General features: G+C 53.3%; 7 protein-coding genes across 7 annotated transcripts; 3 read left to right on the top strand and 4 right to left on the bottom strand.

Moving 5' to 3' along the window:
* Positions 1-1,108: 1,108 nt before the first annotated feature.
* Positions 1,109-3,326, top strand: PG997_006512 (uncharacterized protein; the record flags this gene model as incomplete). Its single annotated transcript, XM_066810827.1, has 6 exons — positions 1,109-1,216; positions 1,281-1,553; positions 1,649-1,887; positions 1,957-2,476; positions 2,529-2,905; positions 2,951-3,326. 6 exons carry the CDS (start codon positions 1,109-1,111, stop codon positions 3,324-3,326), a joined length of 1,893 nt encoding a protein of 630 aa, XP_066669750.1.
* A 710-nt stretch (positions 3,327-4,036) lies between these two features.
* Positions 4,037-6,987, bottom strand: PG997_006513 (NIMA interactive protein; the record flags this gene model as incomplete). Its single annotated transcript, XM_066810828.1, has 2 exons — positions 4,037-6,694; positions 6,805-6,987. The coding sequence occupies 2 exons, from the start codon at positions 6,985-6,987 to the stop codon at positions 4,037-4,039; spliced, it is 2,841 nt and encodes a 946-aa protein (XP_066669751.1).
* Positions 6,988-7,890: 903 nt separating this feature from the next.
* PG997_006514 (uncharacterized protein) lies at positions 7,891-9,289 on the bottom strand (the record flags this gene model as incomplete). Its single annotated transcript, XM_066810829.1, has 4 exons — positions 7,891-8,037; positions 8,130-8,651; positions 8,706-9,148; positions 9,214-9,289. The coding sequence occupies 4 exons, from the start codon at positions 9,287-9,289 to the stop codon at positions 7,891-7,893; spliced, it is 1,188 nt and encodes a 395-aa protein (XP_066669752.1).
* Positions 9,290-9,944: 655 nt separating this feature from the next.
* Positions 9,945-12,200, bottom strand: PG997_006515 (RNA polymerase-associated protein RTF1; the record flags this gene model as incomplete). Its single annotated transcript, XM_066810830.1, is given in 5 exon segments — positions 9,945-10,374; positions 10,392-10,711; positions 10,764-10,903; positions 10,959-11,728; positions 12,004-12,200. The coding sequence occupies 5 exon segments, from the start codon at positions 12,198-12,200 to the stop codon at positions 9,945-9,947; spliced, it is 1,857 nt and encodes a 618-aa protein (XP_066669753.1).
* An 863-nt stretch (positions 12,201-13,063) lies between these two features.
* PG997_006516 (uncharacterized protein) lies at positions 13,064-13,906 on the top strand (the record flags this gene model as incomplete). Its single annotated transcript, XM_066810831.1, is given in 3 exon segments — positions 13,064-13,295; positions 13,379-13,706; positions 13,723-13,906. 3 exon segments carry the CDS (start codon positions 13,064-13,066, stop codon positions 13,904-13,906), a joined length of 744 nt encoding a protein of 247 aa, XP_066669754.1.
* Positions 13,907-14,758: 852 nt separating this feature from the next.
* On the bottom strand, positions 14,759-15,342 carry PG997_006517 (non-classical export protein; the record flags this gene model as incomplete). The annotated part of the gene is made up of 2 exons (XM_066810832.1): positions 14,759-14,953; positions 15,025-15,342. Coding segments are annotated over 2 exons (513 nt in total), but the record flags the coding sequence as incomplete, so codon positions are not given.
* A 5,458-nt stretch (positions 15,343-20,800) lies between these two features.
* On the top strand, positions 20,801-22,348 carry PG997_006518 (aspartic peptidase A1; the record flags this gene model as incomplete). The annotated part of the gene is made up of 2 exons (XM_066810833.1): positions 20,801-21,114; positions 21,283-22,348. 2 exons carry the CDS (start codon positions 20,801-20,803, stop codon positions 22,346-22,348), a joined length of 1,380 nt encoding a protein of 459 aa, XP_066669756.1.
* Positions 22,349-24,067: the final 1,719 nt, after the last annotated feature.

The raw sequence follows: 24,067 nt of genomic DNA on the forward strand, positions 1-24,067 counted from the left end.
GTTACATGCCTGGGCACGAGTCCGTTTTGGGTTTCTACCTTTTTGCCGATCACCTCTGCCCACAGCCTCCCAGATGGGTATCCCAGGTAGGGTAGCACGACTCATCCAAAGAAAGGAACCTGAGGTACACCCGTACACCCTCCCCTTGTCCCTGCTGCTGCGCTTAGCATTGCCGCAGCCGCCGCTTCCATCGCGCTACCAAAGTGCCGGATCTGCCTATGGCGCCACTGTACGTCTGTCTGGACGCAATGGAGATAGCTCAGAAATAACCCTTGCTAAATGTTTGTCGGGTGCTACGGAGGTGAGTGTCCTTTTTTGTTGTTCCGTAGAACGTCTGTCCTACATAATTCGTTGTACATGCAGTTACTCACACATACGACCATATCCTGCTGAATACTAGGGATCCCGTCCGCTCTCCCATATATAAGCAGCAGAGAGCCGAATTAGTACTAGGGTCGGTGACGACCTGGGAATCCTCGGTGTTGTATGTTCTTAGATTTTTGGTTTTGCTCGTTGCGAACACCGCCGAAATCTTCGGGAAATAGCGGCTGGGAGGGAGTATGCCCAGCATCGACTGCGTGTGATCTTTTTTGAGTATGTATTTAGATTTTCCTATAATTAACAGGCTTCTAGGTGATGCGTAGTCCAAAGCCATCTGAGGTGCGAGCTTGCGTGCTGCTCAAGAAACAGGCAGGAGGGGCAATCAATTTACATAAACGTACTATCGATAAGGCAAGACGCGCCGCGACGCGACTTCCTGCCTTCCATCTTTACCAGCAATTTGACAGCGACATCTTGGGACGAGAAAACCCCGCAGTTTTTAAGGAGCATGAAATTGAAACCGGCCATAGTCGGAGGGAAAGAATCGTCACAATCTGTCTCCCGCATCCTGACCGTAAAAGAGCATTCGTCGCACGAAACCGACCATCAGCTCCATCTCAACTCACCAAACCCCTGTAAGTCACTATTTCGGGTGTAGCAAGCCAGCGTTGATTTGTCCATTCTTGGTTAACAATAGGTAGGATACCTCAAACTACCAAGGCTCAAAAAGCCAGGGTCATCTCACCGCTGCTTTCTGGGTAAACTGCAGTTCTGTTTTTGTTGCACGATGCGAAGAACGACTTCTACTGCGGCCTCTCAAGAGACTGCGCTGGAGCGAGGCAAGCTAGCCTACAACGCCGGAAACCTGACCGGCGCAGTCGCGCTCCTCAAAGAGGTGAGTCGAGCAGTAGTTTCCCCATCTGCTTCTTCGCAGTAGCTCATCGAATATCGTCTCCTAGGCCGTCAGAGGATGTTGTCCGAACTCGACCGTCACGGACGGGCCTTGCACGTGCAGAGACCTGCTGCGCGCTCTCCAGGAGAAGGACCTCAGGGCCCAGCTCGTCGCGAGGTGCAAATGCAACGCTAAGCTGGACAAGCGTTGCCGCAACCAGGGCCATATGGATGCTCTCAACCTCTTGACTCTGGTCGCCATGAAGAAGAGCAAAGGGCGTTCTGCCACGGCTACCAGCCTTGCTTCGGAAATGATCTGGCGGAACCCCAGAGACCCCAGCGTAAGTCTTGTTTGTCCTCAAAGGTCTAGTTCACAGGCAGGTTACGCTGCCGAGGAGAGAGTATGGAAAGGCTGACTTGGGTACTGTCGGTACAGGGTTATCTACGCTTAGGGCAGATCCTCCGCCGCGATCAGAAACCGGCTGTTGCTTTTGATGCGTATAGCCAGGGCGCCATGCTGGTTGCGGAGAAATACCCCGATCACCCGCGTCTCGAGGTGCTGCGTTTGCAAGCAGACGCTGTCGAGAAAGCGATGCGCAAAGTTGATCCTATCCTGGCACTGCCCCTGGAGTTGATCAACATGATTTTCACCGCGTTGGATACGACAGAGATCTGGTAAGTTTCCACCATTCTTAGCTTCATTACTTGAGAGAAACATGCTGATATCTCTACCATTCGTCGCAGCCGATGCTTGCAAGTTTCCAAGGCCTGGAAGGCGAAGCTGGAAAGCGCCGATGCGCGAGATGTTTGGCTGCACCAGTCCTATACCCTCAAGCGCACAAAGCATGGGCTGGCAAGCAAAGTATTCCATCGCTACATTCAATCGTATACTTGTGGGCGCTTAAGGAGCTTCGCCATCAAGGACGAGTCGGGATTTTTGGCCAAAAACTTTGGACTCTTCTCCCGTTCTTGCGGTGAGCTCCAGCACCTCACCCTGAAAGGATCCATCAATCTATTCGACAGCCTTGCCACAGCTTCCATTCCTTATCGACTAGAGACACTACATATCGGCAACCGTGTCCAGTATAGTACCAAAAGTCTTGACAAGTTCCTCACATACTGCTCTAAAACGCTACGGGAATTGTCTCTCCTCAGTCTGCCTGACTACCCTACCACCAACGGCGGTTTCTGGACACCATCTTGGCCCGACTTGCCTCTTCTTGAAACTTTGAAACTCTCGGGAAAGAAGAGCACCGTTAATCTGGTAAGAAACATGGCACCCCAACGTGACGACTTCGTTTCTGACGCGTCTTCAGCCCTCGATTGCAGATTGCACGCCCAACGTCCGAGAACTCTGGCTTGAGCAGATTTACCCCCGAGTGGAGGCCTCCGACGTGCCCGAGTCTGGCTTCTGGCCCAAGGCCGAACGGCTGTATTGTCGCGGCATAGTTCGCAGCCCTGCCGACCTGTCGTCGACTAACACGCCCCTATTTGGTATCAGCGAGCGCGTCGCCGAACTGTTCCTCGACGGCTGTGAGCTCGATTGCTTCTTTGAAGACAGCGGACTCTACGAGGGTGGCTACGACGCCGCCCTGACCAATCTCAAATCCCTCTCTCTCACAAACTGCGCCGGCGCCGGGCCCGAGAAGATGAAACGCATCATCGTCCCCGCCCTCGAGAGCAGATCCTCGAGGTACTGCAGCTGAACCCGTACCCGCTCCCCTCCTCGCCGCAGCAGCCGCGGCGTGCCCCCTACAAGTTCGGGCGATGACAACAGTTACGCCTGGCTCCGCAACAAATGCGTCAAGCACCTCACCGTCGGCGGCCTCAACCTCCGGCACGGCCTCATCGACCTCGACGCCGCCCTGACGGCCATCGTCGCGCAGTGCGGCGTCCTCAACTCCCTCGACGTAGGGCAGGAGGCCGTCCAGGCCTCGACCCTCGTCGCCTTCATTAAGAAGGACCGCGGCGTCCGCGCCCTCTACCACAACAACCCGGAGCTCCCCACCTACGACCTTCAGACCTGGGTCCACGAGAAGGACCTTGGCGAGGTGCACAGGCGGGCCTATCCGGGTTCGTCGGATGAGTTGTGGACGCGCTTGTACGATTGGTGAAAGAAAAGGAGGCGAGAACGTTAAACAGTAGCGAGCTGAGAAATAGTCAATCGATTTTTTTGCATAAAACATAGAACACGTGCTTAGTTGGCTAGCAAATACTCTTCTTCAGATAGAAATATAAGCTTATGCCAGGAAGAATACAAGACCGATATGGCCAAAACACCTTCTCGTCCAGTAGCAGCGCGAGCACTCAAGTCATCCTCATAGATAGAGCACAAGCAGCAAGGCAAACTTGAGTAGTAAAACAGATCTATATATATATTGTTTGTTCATCAGGGGTTTCGCACCAGTATACAAGATTATATATGCCTGTCATCAAAGTCAATCGAGTCGTCATTTCATCATCGGCCGTTGTTCCGGAATATCCCTCGCCATCCCATCACACGCGCCGTCGTTAAGGGGGGGAAACAATAGGAAAATTTATAAGCAAGTGGTGAGCATCCCCATTTGCCAACCACACACAACACCATCCATCCAGTACTCCTAGAGCTCCAATTGCAACCTCTTTCCGCCCAGTATTATTTCCACGCCTAGGAGCAGGAGATCCGAGCAAAGTATAAAAGCGTTCCAAACTTATCCAACCGGCGTTTTCCTAGCCCATTCGTGTACCGATATCTTACATCGCAACCCAACCAGGTCCGGAGTTCCACCCCTTCATCATCAACAGGCATGACACCGTCGATGGTGAAGAAAGGATCTCGCTCTCGTTACCTCGCCGGGCTGTCCACCTCGAGGTTCCCCTGGATTAAGCTCTCCAGCTCCCAAGGGTTCAGAGTACTCCTTCTCCTGGAAACTGCCTTGCTCGTCCTTCGGGTGATCCTCCTGGTTCTCTTTTCGATGTCGAGCTCCTTGGGAGTCGGCGGCGGTTCCTCTCCGTCATCCTCCGCTACATCGCCGTCCTTTGACACGCTCTCCTTGCTGACCTCAATTTCGAAGATTGGCACGTCCTTCTTGACTGGGTCGCCGAGGGAGACATCCGGGTCCTCAGGGATAACAGCTTGAGACGGGGCACCATCTGCCTGGTTTTGGTTCGGTGCACCCCGTCCCATACGTGCGGCCTTCAGCTTGGCGCGGACGCGGGCTGCATCAGCCTCACGTTCCGATGCAGCCAACTTAGCGGCTATAGAGGCCATGGTCAAAGGACTCTGCGGTGGTGGGTTCCGCCGGGGAAGGCGCGAAGACGAGGGGGGTGGGTTCGGTGGGTTGGGTGGGTTGAGTCGCACTGGCGAACGATCCCGGGCGACTTTGGCAGTATTCGGCGAACGAGACCGTTTATTCTTGGTGTTTGGCGGGGAGCGGGCACGCGATTTGCTCGTGTTTGTAGTAGACTTGGACCGCGTGAGGGTGTTCGCGGGCTTAGCATCCTTCTTGGTGGTGGCACTGGGTGCCGATGCTGTTCTCTTCGCCGGCTGTACGGCGGCCTTTGCCGGAGGAGCCGGTTTTGCAGTTGCATCCGGGGAGGTGGACATATCCTGCTCGGTAGCGTTCTTCTTTTTCTGAACTGATTTGGATGCTTCTTTAGGCTCTTGCTCAGGTTCTAGATCTGGACTTGCTGCCCTCGAGGCCGGTCTCGATGCCGGCCTTGATGCGGGCTTCGGTGGCTTCGTGCCACTCTTCTTCTTCTGGGCTGATTTGGGTGCCTCTTTAGGCTCTGGTTTAGATTCTAGTTCAGGCGTTGCTGCCCTCGATGCCGGCCTTGATGCGGGCTTCGGTGGCTTCGTACCACTCTTCTTTTTCTGGGCAGATTTGCATCCAGCCTTGGGCTCTGGCTTGACTTCCCGCTCAGGTGTTGTTTCTCTCGAACCCGGCCTCGACTGGTCGAAGAGTTTGCGGTTGGGTTGCTTTCTGAGCGGTGACTCGATTGATGTACCGAAGAGGGGACTATCGTATGAAGTCGTGGAATTCGGCCGGAGGAGGTCTTTGGGTTGTGGCGGCGAGAGTACGAGGGACGCCTTGGGAGACTGCGTCTTCGCTCCATGTGGCGGAGGTGCGGGTGGTTCGTCATCAGTGACTGCGCGGATCTCCCATGTCTTCTCCTCAACGATGGTGGTGAAGTCTCCTGGCCGGGTGCGACGGGAGCCGTTGCCAGACCGCCTGTTCCCCGATGAAGGGGAGTTCTTCAAGGGGCTTAGTTGAGGAGCAGCCGGGAGTGGAGGCGAGTCAATTGTAGTTGCCGTAGAGGCATGGAGGATCTGGACGTTTGGCTCCTCATCCTCCTCATCATCGACATCATCGTGGAAGATGCTCGACTGGTCCGAGTCCAGGTCCGAACCCCCGTTCTCATCGTAGCGAGGGGCCGGCACAAGGTGCAAGGATTCCTTGGGACTAGGTGATTCCGGCCGCTCGTGTCTAATTTGTGAGTTCTGCGAGTCCGTTTCGTCATCCCCTGCTTCTTCTTCTTCCTCCTCCTCCTCATCTTCTTCCTGGACGCATGATAGTTCCTGGTGTTGGTCTCTGTTGTCGTATCTCCCTTCCGTCTTCCGAACCCGCACAGGGCTCAGACGAAGACCCATCTGGAGTTCTTCCATGTTGACCGACTTTCCGCTAGCGGCCATGCGCTTTCGCCATCCCTCAATCATGCTAACCGCATCTTTCCAGCGGCTTTCCATCTGTTCCCAGCCTTCGCGCAGTCGGTGGATCTCGACCTCGCGGACTTCAACCTCTTCGATGGGCACGAACGAGGGGTTGGTGAGTAGCGACCTGAGATGCATCATGATGTCCTCGAGCTCGTCGGCCATCTCATCGGCATTCTTTGGCGCTGCAGCGGTGGCATCGCCGCCGTTGGGGTCCGACTTGGCATTTTCAGCTTCGATGCCACTCATCTCCCGTAATCTCCCGACTGTACGCCGCAGCAAGTGGAGTAACGTCGAGTTCTCTTCGCAAAGGCCCTTAGCCAGTTCTGTCAGGAACTCGTTCGTCTCCATTCTCAAGCTGTAGCCGTCCTCGTCGGTGCCTCCGTAAGAAACACCGTTTGGTTTTTCCTCGACCCCCACCTCGTTGACGACAGTTATGCTGACAACGTCGCGGTTCTTGTTGCCGCCCCTCACCCGGCCGGCGTCCACGACGGCCCTTTTGAGGCTGTCGATCTGGCGGTCGCGCCTGCGTACATCGTTGGCGCAGGCGGCTCGGTTTTGAGCGACCGTGGCCTTCATCTTGGACACCTCGTCCTTGAGCTTGAAGACGGAAGACTCGGTGGACTTGAGCTGAAGTCGGAGGGCGCGCTCGGTGGCCTCGGCGCCGTCGAGCTTCCTTTGTGTGTCGGCGAACTTGTCGGCCTGGCGGGCGGCTTCCGCGGCGTTTCGCTGCGCATCCGCCCGTAGCGAAAGCAGAGTGGTACTGAGCGATTCACGGTGGGCCGCATCGCGCTGTATTAGAGAGAACAGAATACATGTTAGCGATCCGATCCAGATCAATGCAGAAACCCCCCGCTTTCGAGGCAAATTTGCACAGGTTAATAGCAATGGCGGTGACCTACGTCGCGGCGGAGGATCAGGTCGTTGACGACTCCCATGATGCGCCCCATTGTGTCCTGCAGACCGCCTGGAGCATCGTCCGGGTCGGCGAAGTCGATGTTCTGGCCATCGCGCAGGAGGCCGCGCGACAGCAGCTGGTTGTTGATGTACAGAGAGGCAGTGCGGAGGTTGTCAGACTCGATCATGTTGGGCGAGACCTTGCTCGCTTTGAGCCGTGCACAGAGTCGGTGAAGGTGTTGTCCGTCAGTGGTGGTGGTGATGTTCTAGAAGGCGGTTGTTGTTGCATGGACGGGTTGCGTCGTATGTTCGGCAGGTGCTTGGGGAAAGGAGACGGTCAGGAAGACAGGGCTCATTTGGAAAAGATCTGTTTTGGGGAAAGAAGCAGGCGCCACGAGATACACGATAAGCCGAGTCAGGAAAGGCAGTGTGGATTGCGGTGCTGCTGCTTAAGATGCAATAGGCAAGGTAGCGGTTTAGGTAGCTGGGTAAGGGACTACTTGAAGCAGACCAAGGCGGTCGGGTAGCGGACTATTGATGTATTGTATGCAGAGTAGGTAATCAATCAATTGCATGTGTGTGCGGAGGTAGCTGGCGGTAGCTGGCGGTAGCTGGCGCGTTCGACTAATGCGAGGTTGACATCGCTCTGTTTTCGATGAGGTGCATGGTTGCCGGGCCAACGCGAAAAATGTGTCAAAAGGTGGGAGAAAAAGGAATAATACCGCGGCAGCTCCACGGCCCAGCTGGGAAATACGGAGAAGGCTTGTCAAGAATCGGACCCCAACCAGCCGACCCGTCTGCGCCGTGCAGGGTCAGGTTGGCTCGGTTGGGCAGCTGGCCACTTTGGGGGGGTCAGGGGGTCCTCGGGGGGCTTCTGTAAGGGCTTCTGTAGGGGTTTCTGTAGGGGACATTGCAGGGGGCCCCTTTGCGGCTTAGGCCGTGTGCGGGGGCTTCAATCAATGTTCCATCATCCTTCATCCCTTCCGCTGTCCCATCTTCCCGCCTGCGCCTCAAGCCACCAGGCCGCCTCACCCTCTTTGGTTGGCCGTAGTAAAGTCCGACGACTCTGTACAACGTGGCTCGGACCCTCGTCACAAGCGCGTCTTCGGTCGATCTGCTGCTGCTTTTCCATAGATATCCTCCTCGAACCCCTTCATGAGCAATTCTATTTGCGGGTCGGCCGACGGAAGCAAATTACACCCAAAGGCACCACATACGCCTGTCACACGATCAATGAACTAGATTTTTTTGCATGCCATGTTAGCCTCGGCTCGTGTTCTCGTCAGAAGTCATTTCTCAACTCGAGGGATTCTCCCTGTGTCTTACGTACCCAGGCACTGTTGATGGCGCCACCCCAAAGAAGGGTTCCAGGCTTCCTCCAGGACTCGGTCTTGCCTTCCACCAGCAACCCGCCGAGTCCCCAGTTGTACGTTCCCGGAGGATAATATCCCACGGCCCATTCGGGATGTGCCATGGCCTCGTTCAGCGCCTGTCTGGAATCCCCGGTAAGCTGCGGCCTGAACATCGCGGCCGTTGTCGCTTTCTTGAGCAGCCGCTCATCGTCGACCATGAGTGAGTTGAGTATCTCGGTGTAGTCTCCCATAGTAGCGTAGGCACCTTGTCCACCAAACGCTTCCTGGGCGCCAGGCGCCATCTCGATGGGCTTGCGCGATTGCACGGCTTTCCCGGATCGGGTGTCCCGAATCGACATGGAACACATGCGGTTCGCCATATCCGGACGTGCGGCTGGCCAGAATGTAATGTCTTTGATGCCGAGAGGTGACCAGATGTGCTCTTTCATGTAGTCCTCCAAGGAGAGGCCGCTGAGAGCTTCAACAACCTTTCCGGCCCACTATGCTGGCCTGTCAGTTCTTGTCAGTTGTCTTTAGTCCGGGAGGTTACGTACATCTGAACCCGTCCCATAACACCAAGACTCGCCAGGCTCGTACAGGAGCGGATGCCCAAATGCTTCTTCGACAGTGACCGCGGGCTTTCCTAGAAGGCCCTGAATCTTTCTCCATTGCAATACATCGCCGTTCGCAAACTCGTAGGTTCCACCGACACTATGTGTCAGCAAATGGCGAAGCGTGATCGGACCCGTCCTCTCCTTGGTAATGGGTGTGCTGTCCTCTCCAAACCCAGTCAGTATTGGCTGCTTTGCCAGCACCGGCAGCAAGGGAGCAACGTCGTCATCCAGCTTGACGGCACCCCGCTCGACCAGTTGCAGAACCGCAATACTCGTCATGAGTTTCGTCATGGAAGCCAGGACAAAGACGGTGTCCCTCTCCATTTGTTCGGCTTGGGGCTTAAGTGTACGATTGCCAAAGACTTTGCTGTAGTTGACTTTGCCTACGCAAGGTCAGTACTCAACGTCTTCAGGGTGAACAGACCGACCACTACTGGTTGTTCGGTACCTTTGGCGCACACGACAGCGCCGAGCACCACGCCATCTGCCACGGCCTTCTCTACTGACTGCTCGAAGTTCTTCATGGTATACGAGTGCGCAAGCTAAGGAGAAAAACAGGGACACGGAGTAGTAACGGGAAATGCAAGTATATCTTTATTTTGAAAAGAGTGTACATGCGGCAAATCGAGTTGTTACTCTATCCCTCGATCACAGGCTGACAGGCTGGCCCAGCCAAAATTACAAAATCTGGGGCCCCGCATGTTGCGCGGTTAGCTACGGTACAGCTTTAGTCATCCAGCCCCCATTTTAGGGGTCTGCCAGTCAGCTCAGCCACTGCATCGGCTTCAGACAGATCGTTTCCAATCTTTGTCCTTACGTGTTTCTGATACGGGTCAATGGCATGCAGGGGTTTCACTGTAATATAGCTAAAGATCCATGCATGTTATTTCAATCTTATTGTTTAGATGAGCCGTTCAGGCGTCGATCGCTTGCTTTCACTAGGAATTCAGTCGCATATCATAGTATAGTACAAGCTCATCAGGCCTGACCACTCCGTTTTGTTCACTGCTGGTACTACCGTCGTCTCGGGCTATCTCCAAGACCACCAGCTGGTTTTTGTTTGAGGGCCGCTTGGCCGAACTCGCTCGAAATCCCATCGCAAACGGCCAGGACTGCTGGCATGCTGCTAAATCGTACAACACTCACCCATTACCAACCCACTTCAGATGTGTAGTTCCCTCAGTCGATCTCGACGTCGATGTCCAGATCCAGCGAGCCAATGATATCATCGTCCACAAGTGGGCGATGGATTTGAGGCATGCCACCATTTTCTGTTCCGTTCTGGCTCTGGTTCTGATGCAGCTTGGCGATGTGAGGAGGGAGAGGGCGGTTACCATTCCCTGAGGCGTTGGCTTTCGGCGTACCGTTGGCTGGCGTCGACGCGCCGCTAGTCCCGGTCTTAACTCTCTCCTCCACCTCATTGTGATCCAGCAGAAACTTGGGCTGGGTGCGCAGTCTTCGCGACGTGTCTTCCTTGACTTCCTCACCCCGTGCAATGCGATTCTCGATGTCTCGCGCTTTGGCCTTCTCCCTGAGCTGTGCCTTCCGCACAGCCTCAGCGTTACGCTTCCGGTTCTCCGCATTGACCTGAGCAAGTCTGTCTTGCTGGCTGTTGGCTGAAGATACCTTCTTGTTGGCTGTAAGACTCGTCTTGAAGGCAAGACGGGGGTCTCAATCTGGTCAAGCTGTTCTTGTAGTTGAGTAGCTTTGTCCATGTCACCTTGCTCTTTTGCTAATTCTATAGCATTGGCTAGTCGGTTCCGCTCGGCGGGGTTGAACTTGTCGCGGAGGGCTCGTTCTCGCTGAAGCTTCTCATCTAGCTCTGCATCGGTCCAGGATCGGCCTAGGAGCTTGTTGATATCATCGATCTTGGCAACCAACGCAGGTTTCTTGGGGAAAATGCCGCCTTCGCTGGTTACGGTGGCCTTGTATCGATTGAACTCGGACTAAAATGGGTTAGATAAACGTTTGGGGAGACAAAGGGTCCTCGGGTCATACCTCGGTGAAGTCGCTTTCGGAGCAAACGATGAAGGGCCACTCGCGCTCCGCCTTACCGTGAGCTGCGACGACGTATTGATCGGTAACAAAGGTCTGTCCGGTCTTCTTCTCCATCGCATAAGGCTTGCCCGTGGTAAATCCTAGAGAGGAGTTAGCATGACTTCGACAACTCCCCGAAATGGGTACCGAACGTACGCTTGATGACAGCCATCCTGTAGACATTCCCACCTCGAGGGTCTCGGCTATCAGGCCCAATAGATATACGAACGAAACAGCCAGTGATGGCATCCTCGAACCCAGGGAAGAAACATATCTGACCGAATCGACTTCGGCTCAGTCGAACGCGTTCTATATCACGAAGTTCTGCAGGGGGTGCCTCCTTTTGCTCGGGAGTGCGTGACCTAGACCGGCGCCTATCATCGCGACTCCATTCGATATCGCTGTCGTCGTCTCTATCGTCATCAGGGCTGTCGCGCGAGAAGGATGTGCGCTTGTCCTTGTTTCGCTCGCGGTCTTCAGCGAGGCGGCGCTGGCGGTCGCTCTTCTCCGCCCTGGCGCGTCGGAGGGATTCGATGCCAGAACTTGTTTCGCCGACCTTGTTCCCGCCAATTTTTGTGCGCTGGCGCGAGGTCTTGCGTTGTGCGTCCTCGAGCTCGGCATCATTTGCTTTGCGCTTCTTGGCTGCCTTCTTGTCATTATCGCCCACCAGCTGGCGCAACAGGCGGTTCTGTCTTTGTCGCTCGATCTCTTGCATTCGCTCGGCCAAAATTGATTCACGCTCGACCTCGCGCATTCCCATGATGTCTTCCTTCTCCTGCTCGCTAGCAAACATGCCCTCGTGCGGATATTTGTTCTCCTCATCGTCAAACACGGCTGTGTTGTTGCCTGCTGGCGAGCCAGCTTCGGAGTCGCTCTCGTCCATGGGTGCGCTTTCTTGAGAAGCAACAGACTCCGCGTCGGATGATCTAGTATGGAGAGCCGTTTTAGTAAAGGCAGGAATGGGCATTGTGAGAGACATGATCGGAGTGGTTAATCGAACGCAGATTGAGGTGAAGCGTTCCCCACGGAGAAATTGTGAAGCTGCGTTGAACTGATGCCTTAATCTTGGTGTTGAATGCTGCTAGGCGCCCATCAAATTGTACCTGGCTGCGCACTACGCAGCACAATCAGGGCGATTGTTGGGGACAACGCGCGAAGAAACACAATCCGCTGATGATGGGGAACAATCAAAGCAACTTACGCTTCGCCTTCCTCTTCATCCGAGTAATCCTGTCTCCGCTTCTTGGCCTTCTTCGCCGGCGCAGCCTTCTTGGACTTCTTGGGATCTGGCGACTCCGAGCCTGAGCGACTGATGTTCATCTCCTGCTCCGAACCCTCATCCGAGTCCTCATCCCCGCCCACCAGGGCCATAAGCTGGTCGTCAAGATCGTCACTCATCGTGGCGGTTGTCGTCGTCCGCGTCGTTCTCGAGACTCGAGTTTCGATTCCGAATCCGCCACGGCTGACAGGTGAATAGCAAACGCGCCTGCGGTTGATGAAGAGCGCAAGCAAGTTAGAGGAACCCGATGCTTATAGAAGAAAAACAATTCTTTTCTATACTGTTCTAGGCGCGAGCTTGGTGGCGGTTAAGGAAAAGAGCTAAAAATGTGTCGTAGAGAGGCGTGGTCGACGCGAAACTCCTTTCTTTCCAGGGAAACTCAGCAGCATCGGCTGCAGTTTATTGGAAACCTCAGCCTCACCTAATTGGTTGGTGGATAGCCTTGGCGTACCCGCTATAATTCGATTGACCGCTACTGCCTGTCTATAGGAATATATGAGCAAGGATATGCGACAACTCAGCCTAGATATGCTATATTGGAAGATTATGCAACTAACTACTTAGGTAGCTACTATCATGGATTATATTGGAGGATTTGAATGACTCAGCTGCTGCAGAGCGGCATGAGCCTTTCCAAACCTCATAAGTCTGGAAACATAAGACTCATTTCTGTTAGGTATGTCAAGACATAAGAGAAACCCCATCATCCGGTATTCTACGGGGCTATTGTTCTCTCGTAAGCATCGATTGCTGGTATTGATAGCTGCATACCAGTAGCTGGTACGTACATACGCCTATCGATAAGCAATGACACTTACACCCGGTAGGCTGTCGCTTAGTGGCAAGACCCCCCTGCTCCCATTGCGCGCATCATAAATCGAAATAGCTTCTGAATCGTTCGATAAGCTGGCTCACCTCGGAGCCTGTGTGAAAAAGGATTGCGGGAAGCGAAACGGCAACGACAATAACAATCCAATTGACCATGCTTTCTTCAAAGTCACTCATGCGCTCGCTGCGCCAGAGCGGACAGCTCCCCGTCCATGACTTTCTGGCGCCCGCCCTCTTCGCCCCCGAGCCGGCGCTGCATCTCCACGACGACCCCGAAGAGCAACGCATCAGCCGCCGCTCCGAACCCAGACGGCCCCGCCGCCGCCGCCCAGAGACCGAAGCGGAAGCCTCTGACCAAGGAGCAGCGCGACTTCCTGTCCTCAGCCGTAAGCAATTGTTCAAGAGCAATATTGTCCAGGAAGTAGAGAGGGAGCAATCTCGCTGACGCAACGGCACACATAGCTCCGAGTCAACCAGGCCGGCGAATTGGCCGCGACACTCATCTACACAGCCCAGAAGCCACCCCTCGTGAATGCGCACCCGCACCTGCGCCCCCTAATGTCGCACATGTACGAGCAAGAAGCAGGCCACCTGCGGACCTTCAACTCGCTGCTCGCGAAGCACCGCGTGCGGCCGACGGCGCTGTACCCGGTCTGGTCCGTCCTCGCAAGCGGGCTGGGCTGGGGCACGGCGGTGCTGGGGCGGGAGGCGGCCATGGCGTGCACGGAGGCGGTGGAGACGGAGATAGGGACGCACTACAACTCCCAGATCCGGTCGCTGCTCGAGATGTTCGAAGGGTGGGGAGGCCGACAGCTACGAGGTCGGCCCCGAGCTCCGCGACCTCGTCGGCACCCTCCGCCGCATCCGCGACGAGGAGCTGGAGCACCTCGACCACGCCCTCGAGAACGACGCCAAGGAGGCCAAGCCCTACTGGCTGCTCACCAGCGTCATCAAGGCCGGCTGCCGCGGCGCCATCTGGGCCAGCGAGAGGGTTTAGAATAGAGTGTATACATCAGGTGTCTCTTTCATAACACCTGTAAAACAATGTACATTATATGCTGTATTAAAAGCACTAAAGGACTTGATTCTGAGATGAAAACCGAGATTGGCCCCTTGGTTTACCCTTTAATTAGAATATCATAAAATTCTTACACATTACGATCATACTTGTACGCATTTTGTTCACGGTTCCTTATATGTGCTGCCACTAGGTTAAAAGGCACGGAGCGGAACAAATGCTCTAGAGGTTTATATTGGCACTTTGTTGTTATATGGTGGAATTATGTCGAGCTACTAAACACTAGACTTCCAGTAGACTGTCACTAGACCATCGGCAAATGGAGTGACACAATGGCTGCCTTACATGCACGGTCTATTGCACGGGTTTGCTTTAAAAATTACCGCCAAGAATAACACAGATTCAACTCGGGATCTCAACACACACGTCTATTCAACGACTCCTTCAACTTTTGCTCATATTATTACTAAATACAGTGCTTGTCGCGTGGCAAGCCATTCGCGACGTTTCCACCACTTTCCTCAAAATAATTACTACGGATAAGGTTCCAATCAATCGTAACGGGCATCTAAGTCATCCATCCTCGTACAAGAACGCCGGCCCAAGCCGATGAATATCCAATGCCCAACCGTTGCCCCAGAGGTATTCAGTTTTCAGATCCAGTTTTCAGATCCAAATTATCCATATAGGAGTCAGTCCGGACAGATACAACCAATTACCACCAGAAAATAATGCACAACAGTTGTTGCGATTGAGATTCAACAAGGATTCCACGTCGTTCTCGCCCACAATTGTGAGTAGCAGAGGCAGGTATCAGCAAGCCGGGGTGCTTTAAACACCGACCTGAGACATGCTGGGGCCACGGTGGGAGCCACCGACACTGCGGAAGGCCTTGAAGGAGAAGAACAGGGAGGCAATGAAGCAGGCGAAAAGGAACCACAGGAAGACGTCGCTAGCCTGGATTTCGCGGCAGCGCTTCGTGTTGTCTGCGGAGCCGTAGGCGATGTAGTCGGCACCTCTACCGCCCTGCACGAAGAGGTCATCATGATTAGTTTCGAGAGACCGTGAGTGTGGTTTTGGACGAACGGGCTACTTACAATGTGCGAACAGTTGGGGGCGCCGAGCCGCGCGGCGAGCACAACGGCTGTGATGAAAGTGAAGAGTGTCGCGACTCCGTCAAGCACCATCATGACGAGGGGCATCGCCAATGATGTCACGAACGATGCGACCAGGCCGTAGATCAGTGCGAGCCACGATAATACGGCCGTAAACATGGCGAGGTTGATCGACCCCATGGGGCCATTGTGGTTGCTTGCGATGACATTGCCGATGAGCGCAGTTAGAAGCAGCGTCCAGAGGAACTGGAGGGCCCGGATTGCGCTGTTGACGATCTCCATTTTGGTGAGTGTGGTTGGCTGAACGCTTGGTATAAGACGGTATCTGGTTCTTTTTGGGGTCGAGGTGAATGAAGAGAGCTGGTGGCAGTGGGTCTCGAGCGCTTGAGCCTTTACTTATACAGACAGTGGAGCTTGCGGTGGGATGGTGAAGCTTTGGATGAGAATGCGATTGTTACGACTTTGCGATGCCTGAGGACAAAGAGACTCGAGACGAACAACAGATGTGTAATGAGTTGGGAGGGTTGAGAAAGGGAGGAGGGGGAAAGGAACTGGATAAAGGATCTTTTGGTGGTTGGTGCCGGGGGTCTGGGATGTGATGGGATGGGATGGGACAATGTGATTTTCGATTGATCTGACAACCGGTTGTTCAAAATTAATTGGGCGTCTTAAGACAAAAGTCGATGGGCGAGTCCCTGTCCCTGTCACCTGCAGTCGACTCTCTCGGCAAAGCCAATCGATGATGCTGATTGAGCTCGGTGGGCGGCCTATGAGGTTATGACGTGCCGGGGCGCTAGAACCTAGAACCATCCTCACTCCACTTGCGCCCCTCAAGATCTCTGATGAATAATCGGTCGTGCATACAATTCCAGATGTGGGAGGAGAACTTGGGTTCTCCAATTGAAACCAATCGTTCGTTGATGCTCAACAGACTCTCTACTGACTACTACAGCACATTACCAAGTGCAGGCCTACCTAGCAACGAAGTTGTTGACATTCACCAACCTCCTTTGTTCACTCATGTCTTGTCAGGTACGCGTGTTGCGTCGAGAGTGGGATGTTTATCGTCTTCTTCCATGGTTGGTTGACGGGACGAGGGAGTCCCAACGATGCTCTTGATCCATGTCAACTTTAATCCCAGAGGGCTCCGCACCAATGCACTTGATTCGCCAGCAGCGACTGGCCGAGCAACCCGCTCCCGCAGAGTACCAAAAAGACCCTGCAAGCCACCTGCTCAGAGTGAACAGTGCATCATGTGTGGCAGATCCTCCACACAAGAAGTGCTTCTGGCAAGCTTCTGGCAAGGACCCGGCCTAACCACATGCAGATCTGACATTGAAGTCTCCATGCCAAAAGCTACAGTACACACACACATGCCACCATCGATCGCGTGGCCCTCGAGTAAGCACTCGGATAAATGACACAAGTGCATCAATTCGTGGTTGTGGCCGTTATTGCATATGTTGACGACTACTGGATAGACGCTGGTCGGGGTGTTTTGGTTGGTCCGGTGTCCTGTCAATGTCCAATCCACCCACAGGCCACAGCTGCAAGAAGTTCCAGATGAAACGCCCACACCAACAGACAAGAACGGCTTTGGGCCTATCATGACCAGCCGTCTTCAGAATACATCAGCGCATGTTCGACTAAAGCATGCCTAGATTATTTGATTATTCTCGTGTACTGGCCAATGTTTCACCTGAGCCGGAGATGCTTTTTTATTCCCGTTCTCCGAGTATCTTGCGCTGACCTCATCGCTGGGTGGTTTGGCGGCCGCGACTTTGTGACTCAAGGCCCTAGCTACAGCTTAGGTATGCAGGTATTGGTCATGGCATTCCTAGCGCCCGGTGCTCGCCCGGTGCTCGATCAAGTAAAAGTACTTGTCATTCTCTCTCGAAATCATCATGTGCCCGGTGTAATTGTGACTTCACATAACGTAGCTAATAAGCTTCCGGCTCTTTTGGCCCCGGCGAGAACCTCCAGTGCTGATATGGCCAGTGACGCAGGAGATTTGAGGAGTTCTTCCCAGAGTCATGCGACATGCCATGTTAGGGGCGTACTATCTTCCTACGGACGGACGATTGGGTCATCCAGATGTCATTGATCGAGCCATGTGTTCATCCTACGGGCTAGGATAGGCCATGTAAATGCGCATCAAATATGTTGTTATCTGGATTTTGCGTTGTCAGATTTGACAGGTGCCCCAGTGAAACTTACATGGTAGACGACATGCGAATGTAGAAACGGATATCCGGGGGATGCGGATCTTGGCGTTGGCTTACATACTTTCCCAAACCCCCTAATCCCAGTGCCATGGCCATGGGCTGGCCATGCAGCTTATGAATTCCCCTCCAGGATATATCAATCTTTCCTTTGACTACTACCGCAACTGATCTTTCCCTTCAAACATCATATCGTCAACAATTGCCTCGACGAAGCCTTGAGATTTAGTGGCCTTCCAACAAACGTATGGCTCGGCAATCGACTTTCAGCAGGTGGGACTGGACAAGGGGCTGCATTGTTCGCAAATCGGGCTACTTCCCCCTCTCATGGCATCGAAGACGTATTTTGAGTATCAAGCAATACCACTGTTGAGTCTGCAGTGGATATTCAAGAATATGCGCTCATAGACAATGATCTAGGAATGACTTCCCAGAATGACAAGCTCCTCGTGTAAGTAGGTCCTGATTAGCTCTTCTCAATGCAAGTCAATGCCAGTGGCATACGCAATTCAAATAGGACTTATAATATTTCCCCTCGAGCATTCACCCAGCCAGGCTTCTGCCATCCAGTGCAACCAAACATAAGCTGGCACCGGCGTACCTATGAGAACAGGCTCACAGGTACAGGTTTTCGATGTGGCCATCACCGACTGACCGTCGTGCAGGATAATAAGCTCGCTTGCACCGGCTCTTCGACTTCATTTCAGTTACTAGAGATGGAACAGTGGTTACTCATTCTGTGTAAGACTTCGCACTCCGAACGCGCAGCTCCTACCCTCTATTGAGAAGTCATCACCCCTTATGAGAGGCCAGATGCTTCATGAGACCGCTTCCAAATTCTGGAACCTATTTCTCTTTTGAAGTGGATTTAACCAGCAAATCGGAAAGCGTTCTGTGAGGATCTTCGCATCTTCGCATCGGCTTTTTACATGTCTGGAAAGGAATGTTTTTTTGCCATAACCTCCCTTACACCTTTCAGTTTTGCGAGGATTGTGGTGATGCGTGCAAGTTGCTTGACTTATAGGATTAACAAGGACCTCATACTGGGCACAAGGGTTGGAGGTCATGAATCTCGGAACAAGAGGAGGATTATCTCCGTGACATCCGTATGAGAAGCACACAGAAGGTCTGCTTCAGTAACTTTCAAGGGAATCGCTCGTGCAAATAGTACGAAGATTCAGTATTGCCCTTCGATTTGGCCCTTGGACAAGCTGTTCTTATGTCCTGTCCGTGTTTGCCGTACACCTTTCCCATCTGTCTTCCAAATCAATAGGGCATAACAATCCACAGAGAAATGTGACGTCTTATATATCTAGGATATATATATGCAAGGAGATGACCAATGTTGCAATGTCGATGAGCGAGCAAGCTGCGACCAATCTTTGCTAGTATGCAATACCCGCTACTAGCGGCCAGCGCATCAACGCATCAACGGGATTACATCGCCACCAAACACATTTAAGCAGGGCCACAGAGCGAACACATACGAAACACTACCGGTAATCTTGCAAATGCATCAAATAAAAGAACCCCTGGTTCGTATTTAGAGATTTCCCTGACAACACCCACGTATCGTCGGGAGGGAGCCGGGTTCTAGACACCAACCAGTTCACATGCAATTGAGCGACCCAGGCCAGGAAACACTGAACATCATGTTTGAGAAGGCGTCGTCACCTGTAATACCATAGTTCATGCTTCATGTACTTTTTGTTTCATGGCATAGGTTGGCGAAGCGAGAGTCCTCGGGAGGGACGGCTACCGGAACGTGCGAGAGAAAGTTGGGGATGTATGTTTGTGTCCGACTGCTCCATCTACCACCCACACCCAATGAAGGCCTCCCGACGAACGACTGTTCAATGCAGCAGACCGTTCGAACGTTCAATGCTGTCGCGTCCAGGCAGGTGAGTGGAGTGGAGAGCGCCTAGGTGTGGTTGCAGTTTCATGGAAACAAGCTTTCAGCTCCCCGGGCTTGGTGGCCTTGGCACGGCGCGTTTGGTTCAAATGAGGCAATGGGTATCACCCTGATTCGGCAACTGAGGTTCCACTTGTGATCGACGATCCAAGCTCAGCACAGCTGCTTCCTTCCTATCAACACTGAAGTCCCCCATGCCATCTAGGAACACGCGAAACAGCAACACCAAACATTGAAATTGGGCGCAAGGTAACCTCAATAGGCACGACTGGATGATTAAAGCCCTGCTTTCTAGTGTGACGGGGGTCACTCAGCAGGGTTTGCTCTTTCCATCACCCATTGATGTATCGATGGCACCATGTCTAATGCCGACTGGCCCGACTGGGGAAGAGGCAGCAGCTCCATGTTCCTGCTCTTATCAATGGACCAATGAACCAATGGACCAGGCCAGATGATGGATCAGCCTGCATCAAGCATCAAGTGCCCCACTCCCTCCTTACAGACGATCTCAAGGCAGGCGCCAAGACCGGGGTGTTTCCCTGATATCTACCCGCAACCTTCTCAACTGCCAGAGGCCCGTTTGTGCTGTGCGTGGTAGGTGCAAACATTTCGCATGACCGACATGACGTCGAATGAGGCACCCCCTTTCTGATTTGTTGTCACTTCCTCAGCCCAGGAGACAACTAACACCCGAATCTGAAGCAGCTACTTACCTCGCGTAACATTCTCAACAACCCATACAGCACGTCCGATCCATGGGTTCTGCCTGGGTACCTAGGTAGGCACGAATCAAGTGGGCATGACATGGAGATACGCAGAAGCAACCAGTCGTAACATCAAATACCGTCGTTGCATTGATGAGTACCAGACATCCGATGCCAATGCCATGGAAGGTAGGCGCGTAGGTAGGCACACAGTGGAACTGACCTTGCCGAGACATCTGAGCCCACGCGAAGGCAAAGTACATCAATTTGATCAGATGTTATGTTCACATAACACCTGGGCATCGAACCAGATTGGTAATGTCTCGTGCCCCTGGGAATAGAACGCAAGGCGAATAGGTAGTCACATCTACACTCAAAATAAGTCTCTAAGTAAATATATATAGATATTTTTATATCTAATCTTTAAAGGCTGAAATCTGTTTTACCGTTATTCTACCGTTATTCTACCATTATTTTTACGAATATAAAATTCGTTCTGGTAGGTAAGTATATCCTCGATTCTTGCGCCAGTATATATGTGACCGACTTGACTTCCAGGGGTTAAATGCAGTGCCCCCATATAGTAAGAGGTAGGTATGCATGCATTGATACCTCATGTGGGTAGGAGCGCGGGGGTACTCGCCTGGGGATGTTACTCATCCACAATGTGTCATTAGGTGCAGGTGGGCAGGGGCTGTCACGCTGCTTCCATAAATCGCTTCCCAGTTTGTTCCTACCTATCTACGTATCTCAGTGGAAGGCAAGCACTGGTGCCTACCGACATGTAGGAACACACACCTCCCTGCCTTTGCTGTGGACATAAAAGCCCACCTCTTCCCTCCTTTCTGACTCCCGTCTCCATCCCCATCTTCTCTCAACACCAACATTTTCTGTATCAGTATTCATCACCTGCAGTCACCATGGATGCCATTCTCTCCTCTCAGAAGAACCTCATTCAATCGATGGGGCTGAGCAAGGTCCGCGTTGTTCGCAACCCCAACTACCAGAGCCATGGCACCAAGTCCTACGTCTACCTTCTCAACCGATTCGGTTTCCAGCCCACCAAGCCAGGCCCCTACCGCCACGTCATGAGAACCGACCAGCATGGCCTCGCTGCCGTCAAGCAAGCCCTCGTCGGTGGCCGTGCCCGCCAGAACCGTGTCCTCGTCAAGCAGTCCAGCGGCGATGCCAACCATGGCGAGGTCACTGCCGAGGACCAGCAGAACGACTCCATGTAAGTCACTGTCACCATCACCGTTCATCCCGCCGTCACCACTTATTCCACTGTCACGATAAACGTCGCTATCCCACCACCACCGTTTATCCCGTTGCTGTCACTGTCCTGTTGCTTCCATTACCGCCGTTGCTGCCAGTTGACATATCGTCTAACCTTGTATAATAGGTATCTTTGCCCAGTGGAAATCGGCACACCGGCCCAGAAGTTTATGCTAGACTTCGACACTGGCTCGGCCGACTTGTGGATTTTTTCCACCGAGCAGGGAAGCACCAAGGGGCACAACGCTTTCGACCCCAAGAAGTCCCAAACCTTCAAGAAGCTCCCTGATCGATCCTGGAAGATCTCCTACGGTGATGGATCCAGTGCCTCTGGCGACTGCGGCACCGACAACGTCATAATCGGCGGTCTCAAGATCCAGAATCAGGTCATCGAGCTTGCCAAGAAGATGTCGGCTCAGTTCGCCCAAGGAACTGGCGATGGCCTTCTCGGCTTAGCCTTCGACAAGATCAACACCGTGACTGACAATAATGGTACCCATGAGCCTGCTGCTACACCCGTCGAGAACATGATCGCTCAGGACGACATCCCGAAGAGTTCCGAGCTCTTCACCTCCGCCTTCTACAGCGACCGCGACCAGAAGGAGTCCTTTTACACCTTCGGTTTCATCGATCAGGATCTAGTCCAGGGCCAAGACATCTACTGGACCCCGATCGACAACTCCCAAGGCTTTTGGCAATTCCCTTCAGAAAGCTTCTCTGTGAACGGACAGTCTACAGAGCAGTCTGGAAACCAGGCCATTGCTGATACCGGCACCACCCTTGCCCTCATGTCTGACGCAGCCTGCAAGGCACTGTACGATCAGATCCCCGGCGCCACCTACGACGAGCAGAACCAAGGCTACGTCTTCCCCCTCAGCACATCAGCCGACGACCTCCCCGACTTCAGTGTTGACATCGGCGGCAAGTCCTTTGTGATTCAGAAGGAGGACCTGGCATTCGCTCCTGCCGACGACAAGAACTGGTACGGTGGCGTCCAGTCTCGGGGTGACATGCCCTTCGATATCCTCGGCGATGTCTTCCTCAAGAGCGTATACGCCATCTGGGACCAAGGCAACACGCGTTTCGGAGTCGTTCCGAAGATTGAGAAGGTCCAGAACCTTACGCCCCCTATTACAGGCAGCGGTGCCGGTGGTGGCGAGAAGGTGACAAGTGTCGATATGGTTGCGGCTTGAATAAGCTGGATGGACTGGAACGAACAATGGAGGAAGCAGTGACTAGCCTACCTAAGACAGAATGAGACCTATTGATCCCGTGTTTATGCCTGACTGACTCAGTTTGTTATGCGTGACTAATCATCTATTCCACTGTCGAGTATCCCGTTTCTATCGATTGCTAACCAGCTATCCTGTTGCTGTCCTGTTGTTGTCCTGTTGTCGAAACACCACATACTCCACTGTCAGCTATTCCGTTTATTCCATTCATTCTGGTAGCCAGGCCGTTGGAAACTGTAGGCTCGGAACTCGTATTGTGGACGACTAGATGAATCATCTATGTGAGGCCTCGCTAACGCTCCCAACTTGGACAAGTCAACCACGATTCCCTAGGCAAGTCCCGATCGCAGGTTTTTCCACCCATCACCCCCTTATCCAAGACATGATTCCGTACTATGGCTATCATTCGCCTGTCCATTGGCATTGGGTACGGGAAGGGAAACCGACCAAACGACAACACACCCGGAAGAGAAGGCTGTCGGGTGTCTTGGCTGGCCACACGGTTGAAAGAAGCCGGCTAGACTTCAGTCCTTATGCGCACATTCTCCTCCTTTGCCTCTTCTTTGGCATTCAATGTGACGCATGCCCGAGTGTACATCAAGCATGGAAACGCTTGTACGAGTCGGTAGGCTTCAGGAGGAGTTGGATGGACATGCCCAGGGGCGTCATGAGGAGGAGGCAGAGGCCCAGCCAGATTTCCGCCATTGTCTTTGTTTCCTTGGTTTCTCTGTCGAATTGATCTGTGTCGCGTGGGCTCGCGGGGGTCTGGACGTATTTGGGCGAGATGGACAACGCCCCTCCTCAGGGATGACCTCTCGTTTGGTGCGACGGGATTGAATTCACAGTTCGTACGAAATTGAAGATGGAAGGGCTATACAGATGTGTTTTGATATGATTTCGACAGTTAAAATGGAAGCGTTGGCAGCGAAGTAGGTAGGCAAGAGGTTAAAAAGCCAATCTAGCATGAACATATACGTTGGGTCGGCGAGAGGCATATTGGCCTATATAGGATACGATTAAGGGCGCCACAGGGTCAGGTGGAACAGCATAAATACGACTAGCTAATATGGTGAGTGTTCTAACAGGCCTCTCCCTACCTCAACAAAAAGATTGAACGAGGGGAAAGAGAGAAAAAATCCCTCGTATCTTGCTGCTATCTCTACGTAGTTCAGAATCCGACGTGCACTGATGATCTTGCCTGACCTGCCGCCTGGTGTTAGACTCGGGCGAAGTTTATGCTACATGGACCGGATGTCAGGATCTGGAGATGAGCGCTCGAGTGAGGGAGCCTGGGGCCTGGGGTGGCGCAGTGACACAAAGAGCGTGATACTCTGTAAGAAGGAAAGAGGGTGAAGAGGACACAGGTACGTCGCAACTACTCGTCCTGTCTCTCTGTCTGCGTGGCTTCGGGCGTCAATAGGAAGAAGCTCGCAGCCCGCGCGATGCGGTGCGGTACGGTGCAGAACTTTCTCTGTGCGGGTTTGTTTCCAAAGAGTCATGAGAGTTTGAGAAAGCTTATCGAAAAACGAGCGCCGCGATTGCAGTAGGTCAAGGGAGGTTTGATGGATGGATGGAAGGATGTAGCAGGATAACAAGAGCTGGAAAATGCCTCATGGCACTTGATATGGAAGAGTATGGGGAATGGGTTGGTCGATTTGCTACCGAAGTGACCGGCTGGCG

This window comes from Apiospora hydei (genome assembly GCF_038363865.1).
Source record: "Apiospora hydei strain CBS 114990 chromosome Unknown utg000005l_segment0_segment0, whole genome shotgun sequence".
Classification (NCBI taxonomy): Eukaryota; Fungi; Ascomycota; class Sordariomycetes; order Amphisphaeriales; family Apiosporaceae; genus Apiospora; species Apiospora hydei.